General features: G+C 41.3%; 1 protein-coding gene across 1 annotated transcript in view; it reads left to right on the top strand.

The window, feature by feature from the left end:
• Positions 1–16024, top strand: part of LOC141798495 (myelin protein zero-like protein 2) — a 35950-nt gene extending 19926 nt beyond the window's left edge. The window contains exons 2-5 of the mRNA XM_074680481.1: positions 11143–11312; positions 11669–11879; positions 13119–13290; positions 14837–16024. Of these exons, the coding sequence (XP_074536582.1) occupies positions 11143–11312; positions 11669–11879; positions 13119–13290; positions 14837–14996 (713 nt within the window). The 3' untranslated portion in view covers positions 14997–16024. The remainder of the gene's footprint in view (positions 1–11142; positions 11313–11668; positions 11880–13118; positions 13291–14836) is intronic.
• The last annotated feature ends 5187 nt before the right edge of the window (positions 16025–21211 follow it).

Below are 21211 nucleotides of genomic sequence, written 5' to 3'. Positions count from 1 at the left end.
GCATGGTGCAGTAGAGATGTAAATAGTTTACTCATTCACAACCATTTGGTGAACTGCTAGACCATTTTCTAGCTAGAATAACTTTAGCTAGCCAACATTTCATCTCACATCTCCTGACTGTCTTGCGAAACTTTAAAATGGTACCTTTACATTATGTCTTGGGCAAATGAAAGTTTAATATCTGGGGCTCTAATTACGTAGACCAGGCATAAGTGCAGGCGCACCTGCCTTGCCCCAGCCTTCGCGGACAGGGCGTGACCGGCGCACTTTGCAAGTTTCCTGCAGTGCCAAGAGAGGCCAATCAAGGCGCAGAGGAGTGCATACATGCCTCCCTCCGTGCAAATGGCAAAGAGGGAGGAGAAAAGCCCTGAGTGGGTTTAACACAGCCGAGACAGTTACACAGCTGGCTTATCCATTCAGAATACTTTTGATCCACCTGCACTCCTGGTTTGTCATCGCCAAATAGCAGAACCTTTGGTGATATACTGTATGCTCTCCTGGTGTCTCTACCTCATCCTCCTTACAACAATGTACTCCATCTTTTTAGATCAGGTTAAAAATATAGGCCAAAACTAGAGAAATATGGGAAATCACGGGTAAATCCTGAGTGACAAACATTTATTTTGTCTCTTTTTTCTTCGTCTTTTCTCTCCCTCTTTTCTTTGAATTAAATGAAATGAGAGAAGCCAGATATATACTCAGTATCAGATGTTAAAGCTGTTTATTGTCTAATTGTAAGATGTGCATTAAACTTCCAGCTGCCGTCAGGTTAACTTTCCATTATGACAAACGGCTTTAATCTGACATCAGATGTGACGGGAAAATTAATATAGATACAAATGTATATGCTGGTTCAGACGCTTACATTAAATAGTGATTGCTGTGATTGTTTATTGCATTAAAATGTGCCTGACACCCTGGAAACCTGCTTCTGAGGCTTTGTTGACATGTGCGCCTGTCACCAAATTATAGCTGCGGATGGTGCGCTCCGCTTTGCGCCAAGAATAGACCAGGTTGGAGCTGCCGAGCTTTCAGCGCACTTTCTGCACTGTTTTTGGCACAAAATTGTCACTGCGCCAACATGACTATGCGGACACCTCCCCCAGGCGCGCCGTCACACCCATCTCTGCACAGACGGTCTACCAAATTGGCAAATTGGCAGCGCACGGTGGAAATTAGAGCCCAATCTTATCTTATCTTAAGCCACCATGATTACAGGAGTTTGCAGCATTTAGCAAGTTACAATGGCAAGGAAAAACTTCCCTTTAACAGGCAGAAACCTTGGACAGAAACAGACTCATGTTAGACAGACATCTGCCTCGACTGTGTAATGTTATGTGTTTACTAGCAGTAGTTAGGTAGCCACTTCTGAACTGCTAGGTGCTAGCTAGGTAAAAAAAAAAAAAAAAAAAAAAAAAGTGTTAGCCATCCTATTCTATGGTTAGTATTAAAATTAAGGGTTAAATTTGCAGTAAAGGTTAAGGACCAAATGTAAGGTGTTTACTAACAACAACCAGCATGCTATCTTACATTATTTAGTAAGTCCCGAAGGCTAGCCAATTTGTAGCCAACAATACTGTTAGCTCACCAACAGTATCGTTAGCTGGGATGTTACATTAAATATCTTGTAGTTTTTAGAACAAGAAATAAATTGATGGTAGAATTTTGGGGTTTGATTTTATGGTTTTCTTTTCAACTTGAAGCTCAGCCAAATGTTTCTTGACATATCATCCACCGTGTGTACAGACTATTTGAGGTTCTTGTCAACATGGGGCTGTAAGATCTAATTTAAAAGGCTAGATTTTCAGTTTGTAACAGTTTGATTGATTAAAAAAAAAGGAATTCAACAAGAATCGGGCTTCTAAACTTCAACAAGACATTAAGTGATGTCTGTGTCAATTTTGGAAAGGCCTCCAAACTGTGTCTCACAGCATTTAACAACTTTGATAAGAGAAAACAGAGAAGAGGGAAAATGTGCACTTAACGTTTTTATGTTTCAAACAGAATCACTGAGCTTTCTTTTCTGCTCAATGTAACTTTGCACTTTGATTTTACAAGTATAATGACCTCAGCGAACAAAAAAGCTTACTGAAAAGATATAACTAATAATAAATAATAAATTAATATTATTGATTTTATGTTATATAACTCATCTTTAAGCAAACTACAGACAGCGTCACCTAATTTAAAACATTAGTGTGAACTCCAGCTCTGCCTTCATCTGTAGGCCACATAACTCCATCCTAATAAGCCGTGAAAGCTCTTTCTCTTCATCTCTGCACGCTGGGTGTGGTCACTTATGGCAAGGCAGGATGTTCAGACGTACATGTTAGTGACTCAGACTGGACAGCCGTAAACAAATAGTTTCATCTCATCTCCTCCTTACAGCCTGCAATTATGTCGAAGAATACATTTTCCAAGATGTTTTCCTCCTCTGGCTCCGTTCATACAGCACTCGCTCTGTCATCTCCTCCATCATCTTGCTCTCGTTCATCACTTAAAGTCAAACTGTCGTTTCTGCTTGTTTATCTTTCTTCCTCCAAATGACTTAAATTCTTTGCTCTTAATGTCTTTTCCATGTAACGGCATCCTCCTCGGGAATTAGCGCATGCTAATGACCGTTTAAATAGCGATCACTTGCTTTCAGCTGCAGGGACAAATTAGTACAGTAATTGAAGCACTGTACGTCGCCCTAACTGTTCTGTCATTCTGCTAATACCCATTTTGCCTTCAAAAAGGGGTAATTAACCTCGATCCTTAATCAGCACAGCATGTGTCAAAGGACGGCGTACTTGAAAGGATTTTAATTTTTTGTTGTTTAAAGGAGATTAGCAACGCTTATTTAAATTCATGTACTGTAAATAGATTGGTTAAGGGAAGAAATTTTTAAATGAGGTGTTATGTCCTGGAGGACCTGCTTTCTCCCCTGATATATGAAGCATGATGAATTATTTGAGCAAGGGCTTTTAGACTATTCGGAGGAGGATGGATAAGCAGCACTCCTATTTATTGCTCAGCTAATCTTCTGCGTGCACTTTGCTGCTCCTGATGCAGAAACTGACAGGTTTAACTTTGGATACAGATTTGATGTGTAATTAATACTGTTACAGAGATTTACCCCTCATTTTAACACAGCTATACAGGTATAATTATAACTCTATGAGGCTGTATGACGACCCATCTGAGTGTATGCAATGCCAGCGTGCTAATGATGACAATCACAGTATGGTTTTTCAGATTTATAAACTGCTCAAAAAAATAAAAGGAACACTTCTGGTTGATGTTTTGGTCACGGTTTGGAGACAGACTGAAGTTCCGGAGTTAACAAGACGAAATGCCAATTAAAACCCGAAACATACGTTCACCTGCATTTCTACAGGATTTACATCACAGGAGAAAAAGCAAAATACGAACAAAAATTACCTGTATCTCAACAACACAAGAACACAGGCCAGGCACCTCCGGTATACTCTATCAAACGCGTGCACTAACAAACTATCGCGAGACCTCAAAGAGGGTGCGGTATTACAACCTGCGGAGGCAGAGAAGCGCTGTGCCTCATCGATGCCCACGTTAATCAGCATGAGACCTTAGTACGCATGCGCCAACCTGCAAAACGTGATTTCAAGTAAACGGTCTCTCTCTCTCTCGGAGTCTCTGCCTCCGATGCACACGCATGAAGCCAGTGCGAAACGCTGTCCATCCCCTCTGTTAGCCTCCCTCTTATTGACAAATCAGCAATTTCCTTTTTTATTTTTTAATTATGACAAATTGTAGCTTTACGAACAACTGAAAAAAAATATATATATATAAAAAAAATTATATTTTTTTTCTTGTTAGCCTAGGGGAGGCACTGCCTCCTCTGCCTCCCCTGACCGCACACCACTGCTACTAGGAGACAGGGTAGTACATGAGGAGATGTACTACCCAGAACCCAGCAGCAGGACCACTACCTCTTCCTTTGTGGAAGGAGGGGAGCACTGCTAGGCCACAAATGTGCATATGTCTGCTCAAAGGGTCAGAAACAGACTCCATGAGGGTGGTGTGAGGGCCTGGTGTCCACAGGTGGGGGTTGTGCTCACAGCCCAGCACCGTGCAGAACGTTTGGCATTTGCCAGAGAACACCAAGATTGGCAAATTCGCCACTGGCGACCTGTGCTCTTCACAGATGAAAGCAGGTTCACACTGAGCACATGTGACAGACATGACAGAATCTGGAGACGCCGTGGAGAACGTTATGTTGCCTGCAACATCCTCCAGCATGACCGCTTTAACAGTGGGTCAGTAATGGTGTGGGGGGCCGCACAGCCCTCCAAGTGCTCTCCAGAGGTAGCCTGACTGCCATTAGAAACCGAGATGAGATCCTCAGACAATGCTAGAGTTCATATGGCTGGAGTGTGTCAGCAGTTCCTGCAAGACGAAGCCATTGATGCTATGGACTTGCCCGCCTGTTCTCCAGACCTGAATCCAACTGAGCATGTCTAGGACATCATGTCTCGCTCCATCCACCAACGTCACGTTGCACCACAGACTGTTCAGGAGTTGGTGGATGCTTTAGTCCAGGAGATCCCTCAGGAGACCATGCGCCACTTCATCAGGAGCATGCCCAAGCGTTGTAGGGAGGTCATACAGGCACTTGGAGGCCACACACACTACTGAACCTCATTATGACTTGTTTTAAGGACTTTAGATCAAAGTTGGATCAGCCTATAGTGTGTTTTTCCACTTTAATTTTCAGTGTGACTCCAAATCCTCCATGGGTAAACACATTTGATTTCCATCTATAATTTTTGTGTGATTTTGTCGTCAGCGCATTCAACTATAAAAAGAAGAAAGTATTTAATACGAATAGTTCATTCATTCAGATCCAGGATGTATTATTTTAGTGTTTCCTTTATTTATTTTGAGTAGTGTACTTTCTAAACTCTCTAACTTGTTCAACTGTGCTGATAATGCAGAGTGATGGTTGAACACCTCGAGGGGAATATAAATGCCTGAAGCAAATCTTCTAGAGCAGTGGTTCTCAAACTTTTTTTCAGTGACGTACCCCCTATGACATGTTTTTTTTTCCGTAAAGTACCGCCCAACAAGCCCAAATCAGTTTTGATTGGAAAAAAAAAAAAAAGTCAAACAGTAAATAGTTCATATTGGATAAAGTACTCAGTTTAGGAACTTAAACTTATTTGGATTCAAACATCGATTGAATAAATTGTGTTAAAGGGATTTTTCTTGGTTGATATTTTTAGAATATACATTTTTGAATCTTGCGTACCCCCTGGAGTGCCTTCACGTACCCTCAGGGGTACACATACCCCCATTTGAGAACCACTGTTCTAGAGAACCAGCCTATAGTTGTAGAAGCCTTTCACTGTAAACCAGGTATATCAACCTACAAGAGTATATGAAGATCCTGCTTATGTATTATATTGATTGAACCAGAATAAAAATGCATTAAATATAAGATCATGACCATATTCATGCTATTATTGCTATATGATTTGTTAGAGACAAGAGTGGCCCTAGGCGTTATTTTACTGTAACCAAGAGGGTGGATGTCAAAATATAAGTCAGAAGCAAAATAAAACTAATCCGGCCTCTCTTCACAGATCAACATATAGTCCGTCTGATCCGCTTTAAATCATATAGATCATACCGACAATGTTAAGGGATTCTCTTAAGCGTTTTGAATCAAAAGTACTCAGTGATCTTGACTATTCAGTTAATTATTCAAACTGAAGTTGCACTGCTCCACCATTGTGGTTTGACATCATGACGTCTTTGAAGTGTTTCATCCACAGGTCTATGGATGAAACACTCTCCAAAATAATGCCCTGCCAGCTTTTATGATGTGGCTGCCCACTGACATCAGTTTGATTAGCTGCGTCTGTATGCTTCGCTGGTGGGTGGCGGCTCAGTCCCAGAGCACTTTGGTCATATTTTAAATCTGTTTGACACAAAGTGCATATCACTTTTGACTTGTCAACCGAGCTGTCTCGGAGTTCTTTAAAGTGAAATATGTCATCCAAAAGTGCAGTGGTGTTATTCTATTCCATCACAGGAGCTGCAGGAAGCAGGAAGATGCTGCAGCGACTTAACTGCAGTGTGCTGAAAGGGACAAAATAGCCCTTGATTAATCATGCTATTATAAATTATGCATTAGTTTTTAGCACCTCAATGCTAATTCTCCTTGTTAATCCATTAGCTTGCTTTTGGTTTCATTCTTATAGCAACTGATTGCGTACTCTGTTGGTTGCTTGGGGCAGAGGACTTAACATCTGCTGCTTTGTTAAACATTTACACATACACATACAAATCAGAACAGTTTTCCCTGAAGCTGCAGGTAAAAAAGACAAAGAGGAGTGACCTTCTTTTGTGTCTAACAAATCATACAGCAATGCATTGGATTGTTTCGGTTTCATCCAAGATGGCGTCCAGTGACCGCCATCCCAAGCCACGTTTCCCCGCACTGATTAAAAGCTCCTGTCCCTATTCTAAAACTTGCACTTGTTAATAAGAGTTTTAGTCATTTCTGTGAGGCAGACTCTGCCCCCTCACTGCGCCTCCTCTGTTTCCCCTCTTTCTCTTTGTCAAGCTTCACACGGAATATGGAATACGTGACCTTTCAGCGGTGGCGTGGACTCCTCTGCTGAGTTTTCTCTCTCACATTAATACACACTCCCGCACACACACACACACATACACACACACACACACACACACACACACACACACACACACACACACACACACACACACACACACACACACACACACATACACACACACACACACACACACATTCGCAGGAGAGCTGGGGAAGCAGTCATTACTGGCTGGACTGATACAGCCAGTGCTGATGTTATCTGCCTAATGAATATCCCTCACACAGGCGGTTTAATCCACTAACTCCAGTGTTTCCACCAGCAGGTAGGCCAGGAAGCAGGAGAAAGGTCACAGGGGAGGCTTGTTCTCTTTGAAGCTCCTCCAATCTGCAAAGGGGCACTGTTGTCGTCTTTTAACTTATCTTCCCTTGACTTAAATTTGCTCCAACCGTAGACTGCATACAGCTGCACCACTTTCTAGTTTCTGAACCCTCATTTTTTATGGCGTTAAACTTTGTGACTTGACCACTTGAATCTTGTTTTTGGGACCAGAAGAGATGGTATTTGGATATTTTTACTGCCAAACTTGTCGGTTATTGATAGCCACTTCAAAACATAATTTGATGTAGTATTACTTTAACTTAAGCAGCAATCACCAGTGTTGAAAAATAAGCTGGCGAAAAAAAATTGCAGTTCCTTGAGTGTCCTCTTGAGGCTGGCTTCAAAAACACAGGCATCTCCATCAACAACATGTCTAAACTCCTTTTTTCTTTTTTTTTTTTTTTTCTTTTTTTTTTTTTTTACAACAAAATTCAAACATGATTACAGCCAGGCACAAAAACAGTCTTGGCCTGAACTTTGTTTTTACTGAGTCTAACTCTAACTTTAAATCTGTTTTAAAGATTATTGTGGAATTCGATGTCTTAGTTTAAACTCAATAGAAAACAGAAAAGCAAACATGTCAGAGAAAAACTGAACAAAAGTTAACCCATTTTCAAACCTGGAAATGTATCATTAGCATATGTAAAGAACTCATACATTTTACAATGTTTCATGTAACCCCATGTGACTTTCATTGTAGACTTTTCCATAAAGGCAAAAATCCATTTTGGACCCATTACTTGCAGGACCTTTTAAAAAAAACCTACACCGTTTTTCAAAGAAAGGCTGTCAACAATGCAGGTCCTTAAGTGATTATCTGTCGATCAAAAGAGCCAATTGAGCACCACCAAGTGACATTTTTTAATCCTACTGTAAAGAGAAGCAAATCACTGTAAATAACAGCCAGTGAGATCATCAAACATTGATTGAACAGACGAAAGGACCGATTACAAATTCAAGGCTTTATGAAGTGTTTCTGCAGTGAAGGCGATACAACACATTTTTAAGTCTGGAAAGCTTGATGTTAAAATCTTGGAAGGTTTTCCCTCCAGCTTGCTTATCCACCACTCAGAAAAGTGCCCTGAGGAGGAAGAAACTCAAAGTAGACCATAACTACAATAAAACCCCAGCTCTCACACACTGACCAAATTTTCAATTATGTCATTCAGATACATTCTAGCAACGGCTCACTTTCAGCTCTTATTGATCAGTGTTAAAGGTATGCAAATGGAAACAAAGAAAATAGTCCCAGTTGTGTTTACTTCTAAGAGACCATTTACATGACAACAGTTTTAGGCAGAAATGCAAAGTTTTGTTGTGTTTCAGCCAAGTGTTTTACATGGAAACAGCATTTCAGCCGACCTAAAATGCAAACTGTTGAAAACGGCCTCCAGAGTGGGATTTTTCTAAGTGGAAACGCTGACGTCACTCTCCGTGTCACTGCTGTATGCGCGAGTAAGCGCATACAGCAGTACAACAGCACCGTTGTTGCAGTCGTCGCGGACTACCGTGTTGGGCTTGTGCTGCTGAATCTGCAGAATCTACTGACTGTCTTTCAACAAAATGTGCATCTGTTGCTCTACTTCTACTTCCACTTAGTATTTAACAAAACACCAGCTGATCGACTCAACCCTTCTTCGGTGCAGCTCTCCCAAAAGCGGCTTCTGGACAAGACAGTTATGGTGCCACCTACAGGCCTGGCATTTTTAATACGGTGTTTTCAGTTCCTCAGCACTTTTGTGTAGACACAAATTTGTTCACTGCATTTTCACTGCGTTTTTGCGTTTTTGGATGGCCTCAGAAACAGTTCCTCTTTAAAAAGTCTCCTGAAATGTTTGTTTAGAAAACACTTTTAAGTTTTATAAGGCCAGTGAAGCCTGCAGCTTGTGCAGAAGCTAGAGCAGGAGCTAACCTTTGCCCCTTTGACAACTTAGAAGATGACTCCATTCTACCAAGACTAATAGATTTAATGCTATCAGCTGTTCTTGACCAATATCTGCTCCCTCAGAGACTCAGAGGCAAAAATATATATAGAAACCCATGGACAGGAAGTCTGTTTTCCATAGAGGGACTGCATTCACATATTTAGAAACACCTCAGGGGGATAAAAGGCAGAGACTGAACACTAGTTTTTGGGTTTTGACCGTTGAACATCATTTGTGTTGACTCCATTGGCTTGCTTTGAATAAAGTGTTGGACTGAAGCTGCCTGATCGCTCATCTCCTCCTTGAACTCTGTGTCTCCTTCAGGCCAGCATTAGGACTTTAGACCACAAAGTTAGTACGCAGTCAGTCAGGGGGACCCGACGTGATCCTCCTTCAAGAAAAGATACGTCACCACCTCATGTTAAAGTTTATGATGACACAATAGTTGAAGGCTGTCCAACTGGAGCATAATGTACTGATATAAGGAGTACAGAAGCACATACTGCATTCTGCAAAGACATGTTATTTTATTCAAGAAAAACACAGTCATAACTGAGAGACCCCACTATTATCCTGATGGACACTTCTTGCAGCGTGCACTCATCCTATAGCCTATAATCCTCACTCCTTCCAGGTTTCATCGGGCTCATTTAAAACACATTAGGCAGTTCAAGCTCTGTCAGGGCCGGGCGATGAGAGAGACGCCTGTCTGTTTAATGCTGTGCAGGGGCCATTTGGCTGCCCCACTCTCTCATCCCAGGCCACAGGAAACCTTCTCCGGCCTGATAAGGAACAGAGCACACAGCCTGAGGAGCCAAACCCCTGCTGACAATTTCCCAGCGAGCTCCTGCTTTAATGCTTGCAGTATTTATAATGCAGGGGTAATGTCGAGGCCCAATTTGCCTTCCTGGACTTTTCACACTTCTATGTCTGGAGCCCTTAAATTGCTTTTCAATATGAAGCAAACTCACCTCAGTCCTCATAATGTTCATTTAAATTGTTGAACAGAATTTCATGCACCCTTTTATGTTTAAAGGCTCTAAAACAATAAAAGTTGGAGATCTCGTCTCATCAATTTTGTACAAGGCCGACACTGTAACCTGGCTGCTGGCTGTCTGAGTGAACAAAAGCTTATTTTCTCATAGGGAAACTAATGCTAGCAATGATGCATCCATTGAAGTTTATCGAAAAGCACTATTATCAAGTGCTTGTTCTGCATGACCCACAGATGAAGTGTGCAAATTGCAAGGTTTGCAGTAAACAATTCTCTTTGCTCAGACTGTGTCTGCCAGCCCTCCAGATAGACTTTTAATAAAGCGAGACACAGCTCCTCATATTGTACAGGTAGATCTCACTCTATTTATAGAACAGACTCTTTAAGCCAGACAGTCTGCACATTAACATCCACTGAGATTTAAACCTACACACACTCACTGGGATGCTTGAAATGAGGTTGGATCTGCCCTGGTAGAGCAGTTTTCTGCAGTCTTTGCTGACTGGCTGCCAGACAAAAACTCAGTGTCATGCATGTCTTTGTCTGGGGCACACATGTGCTCTTGTGTCTGTGCATTGTTCGCGTGTGTGTGTGTCAAAGCTAACTTCATTCTTTTGAGCTCCATCCATCATTTTGCTGAGGAGCCAAATTGTTGCCAATATCCCTCTCCACTCTTCCAGTCCATGCAATTTCCATTTAATAGGTCCACCAAGTACGGTAAAGATTGATATAGTCCATAACCATATAGCACACAGCAGACTGTCAATTTCAGCCCTCTGTCTGAGCCAAAGTAGTGCAGCTAAAGTGGCAATAATTCACCATGTGTCACAGATCTGGTCCACTGATCTGAAATCAGTGAGATCTTTGAGGATGCCATGAAACAGAGCCACTCTGACAGCAGTTCCCATCTCTGTCTTTCTGTATATGGTCCAGTTAGTAGGGTTAGACAATACACTTTTATATACAGTGTCTTTAATAGTAGAAGTGACAGCTCTGAGTTGGAGATTTTTCTTGCAGCAGCACTGCGTGGGCAGAGGTAGGGTCACTGGGTACACAGCTTGCTCTCACCAGGCAGGAATTTACTGATGAGGGTGAATTTATACCGTGGCTGTTGCATTGTATTTTTGTATGCATTCCTCTATCGCTCACAGACCATTTATTTATCTATTGATTTTTTTTATTCTGCTGCCCTGCGTTTTTCTTTGGAGTCAGCTTTGCTCTGTATGTTTGTATTTTGCAGGGGTGCTGCAGGTCAGCGGGATGCGCATCTATACATCTGGTGAATTGGAGGCTGTAAATGGGACTGATGTCCGTCTGAAGTGCACGTTCCAGACCTCCGCTCCAATCAACATGAATGCAATTGTCGTCTCCTGGACCTTCCGACCTCTCAAGCCAGGTCGAGAAGAGTCGGTGAGTGCATGTGTGTGTGTGTGTGTGTTTCAAAGAAAGTGAGATCAAACCTCCAACTTCCCTCATTGTGTCAGGGAGCGTCCGCCCCCTCAGCCAACTAAGAGAGGAGTCGGTGAGTCATCAGGCTCCCTATAGAGTGCCCGAGACAGCCTGTGTGTGTCCGTGTGTGTGTGTGTCCATGTGTGTGTGTGCATAGTGAGAATAGAGAAGAAAAGAAGCAGCAGGTCTGGCGCTCTGTCTTCTCTATTATTCTCTGTCTGAGTTTTCTCCCTGTACGTTTTTACAATTAAAAGCTCTACCTGTGACAAAACTCATCTTTTCACCAGCTAAATTCTCTCCTTTATTTCCATTTTTAGGTGTTCCACTGGCAGCAGCGATCATACCCTCCTCTCGAGGGCATTTTTAGGAAGCGAGTCAGTTGGGCTGGTGACATCATGGGCCGCGACGCATCCATCATTCTTCAGCAGGTCAAGTTTACCTACAACGGCACTTACATCTGCCAGGTGAAGAATCCACCAGATGTCCATGGAGCAGTTGGAGAGATTAAGCTCCGTGTGGTCACCACAGGTCAGCAGACAGAGTCTATGCCATGGTTTATTTTCACCACTGATACTGAACATTTATTCCATATGCACTGATGTGTCTGTGTTAAAGCAATTACACCCTCAGTGATACTTCTGTTTGTAAACATTAGTGCGATCTAAAGTGGTTCTGCTTTCCTAGCTTTCCAAATAGGAGCCATTAAAACTTTCACTTAAACCCTGAAATGCTTCATCCAAACCGTGTAGTGCTATCGCGCACAGGAGATATTCGACATGACAAGTTAAACCTCAGCCCTGCTTGGTACAGTTCATCCTCCTAGGGCCATGCAGACTTATCTGCAGTCAAATGGGAAACCTTTTGATAGCTTTTTTTCTTAAGTTTCTGTCACTCAAAGAACACAAACAGGTGCATCATTAAAACAGTGAAGCAGAAGCCATTTTTTAGGGTTTATCCCCAGGGCACCATGAATACCTGTTTTGGAAAACTCTGCAACTTGGGGGAGTATTAAAAAGTTTTCACTTACAGTAGGGATGCCAACCTATGGACTGGTGGAATAAGGCTCTGTTTACATTATGTTTTATCCAAAAATGCCAAAACGCAGTAAAAAAAAAATCAGAATGTACACAGAAACACTGAAGAACTGAAAGCGCTGTAGTAAGCATGCCAGACCTGTAGTTGGCACTATAACTGTCTTGCCCAGAAGCTGCTTTTGGTAGATCTCCACTGAAGTAGAGTTGGGATGATCATCTGGCGTATTGGTGAATGCTAAGTGCAAAAGTGGAGCAACAGATGCACATTTTGTATGACGACAGTCAGCAGATTCAGCAGATTGAGCAGCACAAGCGCAACACGGCAGACCACGAGGATTGTAACAACGGTACTGTTGGGCTTTTCGATGCGCTTGCGTGAAGCGGAGCTAGACGTCAGCGTTTCCACTGAAAACACCGGCTTACTGCTTACGGGCGACGGTGTCGGCAGTGTTTCGGAAATATTCCCCTCTGGAGGCTGTTTTGAAAAGTTTGCATTTGAGGTCGGCTAAAACGCCATTTCTGTGTAAATGTGAGGCCGAACCGCAATGATACTTACAATACTTTGGCGTTTCACTTTAAAAAGGTTATTATGTGAACAGCCCTCGGGCATTTTTAGGTATCGTCCTCCTCTGGGGATCATGAATATTGACGTCATTAAAGCCACACCCCAACATGTCTATAAACCACTGATGTTTCACTTCATCACTCTGCATTCTTGTGTTTTCCCCCACAGCCTCCTTCTCTGAACTTCTCCTTCTGGCACTGGCCATCGGGGGCGGTATCGCTGCTGTGGTCCTCCTCCTCATCATCATCCTGTCCTGCAGGCGCTGCAAGAAGAGAAGACTGAGGCAGCTGGAAGGCAACGAAGAAGCTCCACGAAAAGAGAGAAAGGACCCCACTGCGTGGTAAGACCGAGAAAAAGACAGAGGGAGAGGAAGATGGGGACAGAGGGAGGAACACTCCTCTCTTGCTTTCCTTCTAACTCTGGGGATCCAGTTGGTGGTGTTACTTCTTGGGGCCTTGGGCTTTCTCCCTACTGGACGCTTCACTTCCCCCTTCCTCTCCAACTGCAGCCTTTGGATCCCAAATCTGGACTGGTTTCGGCAGCTGTCTTAAGCAGAGATAAATTAAGAATGTGCCTTTATGTAGAGAGCTGTAGATATAGAGCTTTAGCCAGACTGTAACACAAAGTGCCTTTTATTCCTGGAGAGAAAGAGCAGTTTTATCAGTTGATCTTGACCTGTTCAGCTAAATGGGCTTCCAAACACATTTCCTGTTTAGAGTAAATGTTTTGATGATGAAGAAGCAGAACAATGGTGTACTTCCTTATTAATACATCTCAAACCCCAACATGCCAGTGCACTACAAACCACATGTTGGTTTCATTATTCAAGCAAACAATAGACACTGTGGAACAATGAATGAGCAGTTTCCTAGCTTCTATGGAAATTCTGTTTGACAACCACATGACGGGAACATTATGAAACCCAATATGAAGCTTTTATCCTCCCTAATTTCATTGGTTGTGCATATCAGCTGTCTTGTCAACCTTTAATGTGTTTCACTGAATGAAGAATACTCTGGTATACATTTCTTTTTGTTTCACTACTGAAGAGATAATGCTGTATTTTTTTTAATTATTATATTTACTTTTTTTGGTGTTACTAGTCTGATATTGGAAATAATCAAGGTGCTATCAAAAAACCAAACCTGACTGAGAGCACTTGTTGGAAACAGACATTTCATTTGGAGACAAAAAAAAAAGAAAAAAGGATGGGCGCCCCAGCGCTTGATTAGATTCAGCCACAGTTCTGGCAAATATCTAAGAAACCAGCCGATGCTTTGATGGCTGATTGTCTGTTTTGAACAATGAGCTGTGTTGTTCTGTAAATCTTTTTTGTCTGGGCTTGTGGGACATCTTTGTTTCTCTCTTGGGTTTTCAGATCTCTCTGCAGTAGACGCTCTAACTGGTTACTTTTGATGCAAAAAAGTCACTTTATGTACCAAACTTTAAAAGCCAAGCCTCTCTGGGAAGTTTTCTAATACTACACCTGTCTTCATTGATCAGATCAGAGTTTGTACAGTCACTGTTTAGCCAGACAGAGGTAGCAAACATTTTAATCCCAATCACCTGCAGATATGTAAACAAAGATATCGATCCAAACGTCAGTCTTAATTTTGGACCATTTAACCCTGTGTGACGCTAACCTTTTGTTCCTGCTGCTGTGTTTGTGTTGTCTGCTTGTCTTTGTCCTGTCCCCATTGTCCGTGACTTATGCACATGCATGAACATAAATAATTCATGGATGTGTCATGCATGAATGCGTTTCCTGGTGTGTACTTGTGTGTGTGTGTGTGTGTGTGTTCTCTGCTGCTCTTCCCTTCTCTTCCCCTGGTATGTCTCCCTCTTTCTACTCCATGTGTGTGTTTTTGTGTGTGTGTGTGTCTCAGCCACCCATCAAGAGCCGTACATCTTTACATGTCAGAGACGTCCATAGAGATTGACAGTTCAGATGGCATGATCTCAGACCCCAGCACTCCGAGCTCCAGCTCCTCAGAAGAGGAGGGCCCGAGCTCAGACGACGACGATGACGATGATGACTCCGACTGAGGAGGTGGGAACAGACAGAGACAGAGACAGAAACACTGATATAATGCCAGCCAGCCAGGAAGCTCGCTGGATTGATGCCCAGATGGCAGGCATGGACTCCACGGTTATTCCAAATGGAGACTAGATGAAGAGAGCCCTGCTGCTGTGTCAAAAACAAGCACATTGTTGAAGCGAAGGGAGGAAAACGGAAAGAAAGTTCTGTTTAAAGAGATTCGTAACAAGAACAGAGATCAGAACGATGCTTTTGATGACAGCTTTGAAATGGGATCAAAAGGGTAGATTCTTTACTTTTAAGTGAGTTGAGAAAAATTCCTATGATGAAAGAAACGCTGGATTAAATCTGCATGGCTTCAGAGATTAAACCATTGTATCTGGCTTGGCTAATCTCCTTAAAGAAGAGAGTGTTGTTTTTTACATGTTAGGTGTGGGAAGTCAACACAACTCGCTGCAACATGCAGCTGAAAAACAAAGAGTTTTCTGCCATGATGAGCCACACAAACACATTCTCTCTTGGATTATCAGTCATATTTCTGTCAATATTTGGGTTCATATAGGTCTCGCATTTCACCGTTTTAATACTTGCAAGTGTTGGAGCCCTTGTTTTGTCCTCTGAGGCAGGGAAGCTAATGTCACTGTTGATTACTCAGATCAAAATGGATACATGTGATGTTGCTGTCATTCAGCTGAAGGCCAAATACTTGATCAGTCAGCGGGCAAACACATGCCTGCACCTGTCCTGAGCGCTGTGTGGGAACATGCAGTCAGATCTGAAAACCCTTTGAATGCAAAACGTCCTTGAGAGTCCCTTTTCCCCTCTCCACGTCTTTGAATGCACCGTGTCTACTAACAAATTGACTGTAATACCCCACCTTTGTCCTTTTTCTGACAGTTTTGTACTTGTGATGTAATACTGAGCAATATCATAATTGATTTTCCTTTTTAGATAATGCCAGAAGTATTTTATTGTATTTTTAAAATGTTACTGTATGTTTTGTCATAGAGCTTTTATAAAGAAAAAGATTTTCTAATAAAAAATGTCTTTAAATCAAAAACCATGTGTTGTTATATTCATTATATTTTACCACACAAGGCTATGAGCTGACACCTGTTGACCCATGACACAATTACACACTACTAGGCGTGATCTGATAGAGCTTATATATTATGTAAGAGATAAATCTTGTTATCGATCATTTATTATGCATCATTATCTTTAATGCACTGCCTCCAGTTGTGTGCTCGCTGTATGTTTATCTGCAGAGCTCCTCTCTTGTTTACCTGTTAGCGTGACTGCAGTGGATCATTGTTTTGTGGCAGGTCTAATGATGCTAATGCCTGCCTTTGTGACTTCAGTGCAGCTTTGCTTGTTGGTTGGATGTGATTGTCCATGACTACGAATACGTTACTCTGCTTCTGAGTGTGCATTGATCAAAGTTCCCCTGGGTTTTGGCTTTAGTTACTGATTGACAGACCCAAAGTGTGTATGTTTGAATATGTGGTTTGGTGTGAAGCAGGGTTGCCTACCATTAAGAAGAAGAGAGGCGGGATGGGAAGCAGAGTTTGTTTATCCAAAACCCATTGTGATATCATCTTGTTTATATCTCCAAAGCCTTTGCTAATTACTCTCACAGAGCCCAGACATCCTCCCCAAATATTTGTATCCCCTCATAAATCTAATCCGAGTGTTGAAGTAACATGATCAAAGCTTGTTTGAGGCCTGCCTTACATTTGGTTATTGTTCATTTTTAACACAAGAGCACTTTAAGCCAATTAGCATCTTTTTGATGTAATGTGATGTCAGGCATTGACAAATATACTGTATTTACTCAGTGCTTTTAAGCCCTCTGATCACCCCAAATACTTTTACATTGTCACATTCACTTATTCTGCCACAGTCAAGGGTGTGTCCAGAGGGGTGGCCAGAGGTGGGTTGGCCCCCTTGGAACATGATGAGCCCCAGAGGTGCCATCCTAAAACTATGACAAGCAATTTTCCTTGTCAAAGGCTATAGTGATGTTAAATTAATTGTCTGAGGTGTGTTTCAACAGACTGTAACATTAACTTAATTTCCTTTAATTCCATTTAATTTAATTCAATTTATTTCTGTGTTATTAACATTGATTATACCTAACACAGCTGCAGCAGGGTTGTTGTTAGACAAGATAATTAAAAAATAATAATTAATTAATTAATAAACAATAATAATAAAAATAAATAAATAAAGATGTAGCACTTTGTCCACAGGGGGTGCCAAATCAACACAACCCAAAATCTTCCTTTCAGGAACTTAAAATACATTTATCAACAATGTGTGGGTGTTAAGATATGACTAATAAATGTGTGCAGGCCCTTGTTTGTTTTTTTTTTTTAAAGAACTTAAAATTATTTTTTGAACATTCCATACTTTTTTTTCTCTTTCCCTAAGGAACTATGCTTCAATAAAGCAATAGAAGAGAAGAACTGTATGACACCAAAATAAGGGTAGTTGAAGATTATATTCTTAGAGGGAACAGAAAACTTGAATAAATTATACTAACCTGTGAGTGGGTGCATACATACTTGCCACCCCTAAATAAATTAGTGCCCCAGTTTGGCCAACCCACTCAGAAAAATACCTACACACTTCTACCACATTCATACACTGATGGTTAAGGCTGCTATGTTCAATGCTAATTGGTATTAAAGGCACAGTGTGGGGAAAGTAGAATATTTATTGTTATCTAGTGGTCCAGTTCTGAAAAAAAAAGAAAAAAAAAACACTCCTTCTGATGGTCTTCAAGGACAAGAGGCTCCTGTGATACAAGCTGAGTGTGATCAAGGCCACACACTCAATGCAAAAACGCATATGTTATGAGGTTGTCAATCCTGTGCTCCTGTGGAAATGTGGCGCAAGACGGCAGCTTTGATAGAAGGAGACACATTCCTGTGAAGATATAAAATGGCTCATCGTAAAAACAAACAATTCTTGCACACTAATTTAAATATTTATTCCATTTCTACGAGATCTCTTTTTCCAAATGTAGCTAAAAACTATATACTGTACCTTTTACCAATCCTCAAATGTATTCACATATATACTGCTGTATATTCCACTGAGAGCAATTCTTATTTTCAATTTTACCTCATTGGGTTTACGATCAGGAGCTGGAATTGAACTGGAGAAACTGGCTCTACCACTGAGCCACATCCACCCACAATCGATCAAATACCACGACAATGAATGAATGATTACATAAAACTATAAAGTAGTTATCGCGCTGATTGTCGAAGAATGTAACACATATACATGTGGGTAAACCTTTTCTCAAATTCATAGAAACATAACCTGAAACACATTAACAAAGGCAGAGACCTGATGTAAGAATTCTATTTTTAGATCCTCTTAGAAATGAATTTGAACTCGCATGTCAGCCTCAACTTCCATCTATTGAAGAAGAAAAAAAAAAGCACAAATACCCTTCACTCCAGGGACAGCTTCCTGAATAGACCAGGATGCAATGCAACACACTGAAGACTTTCTATTTTCAGTGAAGGACATGACTGTTTTCCCGACTGTTACTATGCTATCATCACTGCTGGCATCAATCTCTCCACCCAGACAAACAGAAACACATCTGCATGCAGCAAGTTTATGCCTGTTCTCTGTCGGGAGCCAAAAGGCAAATTTGGGAAAATATGCTGGAGGAAAAAAAGGACGTAAATCAAACATTTATTGCTACCGAGAAACCAGCTAGCATACAAAGCAGTCATTTATTTTCTGATACCTCTGCAGATGAAGGTTACCAAATAAACACAGGCAACCTGACGGTAAAAAAAAAAAGGATAAACCACTGGTCTTTCAGCATGTTTCATGACTGATTTTTATGCTTGAACATCTGTTGCATCCACTGTTTGATCGTAGGTAATGTGAACAAAAACTTCTGGGAGATGTTTTCTCAATCATTCCTCAAACGTGACTCACTCTATGAGCCAGTCTCTTATGCAACACGCTCATTACAGAAACAAAAACACCAAAGAATAGAGAAACTGTGAGCCTTGTCTGACAGAAGAAGAGAGGGAAAATGTTGTACCAGCTTTTACCGAAAGAAAAATAATAACTGTCTGTCTTACTTGCTCCCTAACATGGTTTCAGTCTTACGCTGACTCTTGTTTCAGTCAGCATTCCACACCTCAGGAACTGGCACAGATTTGTAAAGACACTCTAAATTCCTTCACACACACTTAAGCTCACACACACACACACACACACAAACACAGGCTTGGTGTGACAGGTTGAGGAAAGAGAAAACAAATCACCTGACTGGTATGTAGCTATACGAGTGAGTGTCGCTCTGTGACTTATGGTGACGTCTGTAGTACTCCACTTGTCCCTACACACTAGCACACAAATGCAAATGTACTCAACAATACAGTTTTCCCCTCTGAGTCAGCTCTATATGCTAGAGTATTTTGTAGAGACTAGTGCATGCAATCCTTACAGCTGTCATGTTTATTTGTTACAGCTCTGGGAAAGGTTTGCATGTGAAACCTTTAAAACACACCAAGTTGATTGCAGTGTATCAGGTAAAGCTTTTCATCAACTATTCAGAGCATGGAGCACATTCAAGATGATGAAAAGACCCAAAGACTGTCACGTTTTTGGCTGGTGGATAATGGTTACAAGACTTTAAATCACCTTTATTATCCCCCTGAAGTGTTGACAACAGAAGAACAGTTCTCTTGTTGACCAGAGTCGCCAGCACAAGAGGACAGACTTCATTGTAACTGAGGGAATTGAGCTGAAACTGAGACCACACTACTGTAACTACACAGAGAGCCCCTGTATTAACCCACACAATACATTACACAATATAATGATGTGTGTGCGTGAGTGTGACAGGGTTCCCAGGAAGGGGGCACAAGATTTTTTTCTTCTGACAAAAAAATAGGGAGTCTCTCTGTAAACTGAAACAGATTATGTAATATATTTAACACAATGCAGAACCATCTATTTAAAAAAAAAAAAAAAAAAAAAAAACTGAAGTGGTCCTTACTTCAGCCATTGTTGACAGGCACAATCCAGACTCTGTACTCCTGAATGGGTGCAAGGGAGCATGAACAAGCTCAAAACATCTTTATCTCGTGAAGAGTGGCTTTTTTAGAGGTTTTTGCAGTCAGGTATGCAAAAAGAACAACACACTGCCTTGGTCACTACTGCGCCTTTCTTTGAGAAGTTGCTGCGTCTTTGTCAAGACTTTGTATGGTAATGACAAATAAGATGGGCAAGTAAATATGTATGAATTCAAGTGGGCAGGTAAGTGAGCATAAACGACAAGTATCAATCGAAATCAATTATGCAGTAAGAAAGTATGTAAGGACCTATGCTAGTAAGTATAGAATTAAGTAACAACATAAGCATGTATGTAAGTGAGCAAAAAATGTATAGGAGAATAGGAGTGAAAAGGTTGTATGTATGCAAATAAAAAAAAAACATGTTGTATGTGAGTAGGAAGATATATGTAAGTGAAAATACAATAGATAATGAGCAGGCAAGAATAGCTGCAATAGTGCAATCGAGTATGATGTATGTAAATACATATGTATGCTAATCAGTATGCAAAAATGAAGGGGTAACTGAGAGTGTGTCTCAAATCGCATTCTTCCATACTGTGTACTCAAAATTTTCAAATTGAGTGTACTAAGCATACTACATACTCACTGGCTTAGTGTGCGAATTTTGAGGGTGTAGTGCTGTCTTAAATCGCATACTGCCAAGTGCCGTACTTACTGGGAATGACGACATGATGTCGACCTCTTCTTCTTCTCCGTCTAATTGTGACCGGCTTCCAGCGCATTTCCGCCAAATACCGCCACTATTTGCCTGCAAATTTTCAACGCCTTTTCAGTAGTATATTAAACACAGCTAATAACACGATCAAAATATCAAGATCTCACCATCTTTCATTATAATTACAATAAATTTCAATTGCGGTTTGCTATGCCGTAATCAGGGCCAACAACATCTCCTCCTCCTCCTACTGGCTGAAGATGTCCCAGTATGTATTGTTTATTTGTATTTTTTATCATGCTGAGCGAACGGCCACAGCTCTCTTGCGCCATTGCTGCCAGAGGAAATGATTGCGTTGAGTGTCCACAGCAGCATACTCAAAATCCGGGCCGATTTGAGTACATCATCCTGGTACTTTTGCATACTCATTTTTCACATACTATGCACA

This window comes from Halichoeres trimaculatus, unplaced genomic scaffold, assembly GCF_033239565.1.
Source record: "Halichoeres trimaculatus isolate MK-OKI-2021-1 unplaced genomic scaffold, fHalTri1.1 fHalTri1_scaffold_9, whole genome shotgun sequence".
Taxonomy (NCBI): domain Eukaryota; kingdom Metazoa; phylum Chordata; class Actinopteri; order Labriformes; family Labridae; genus Halichoeres; species Halichoeres trimaculatus.
The sequence above is the reverse complement of the archived record's forward strand: the minus strand, read 5'-3'. Positions and strand labels throughout refer to the sequence as shown.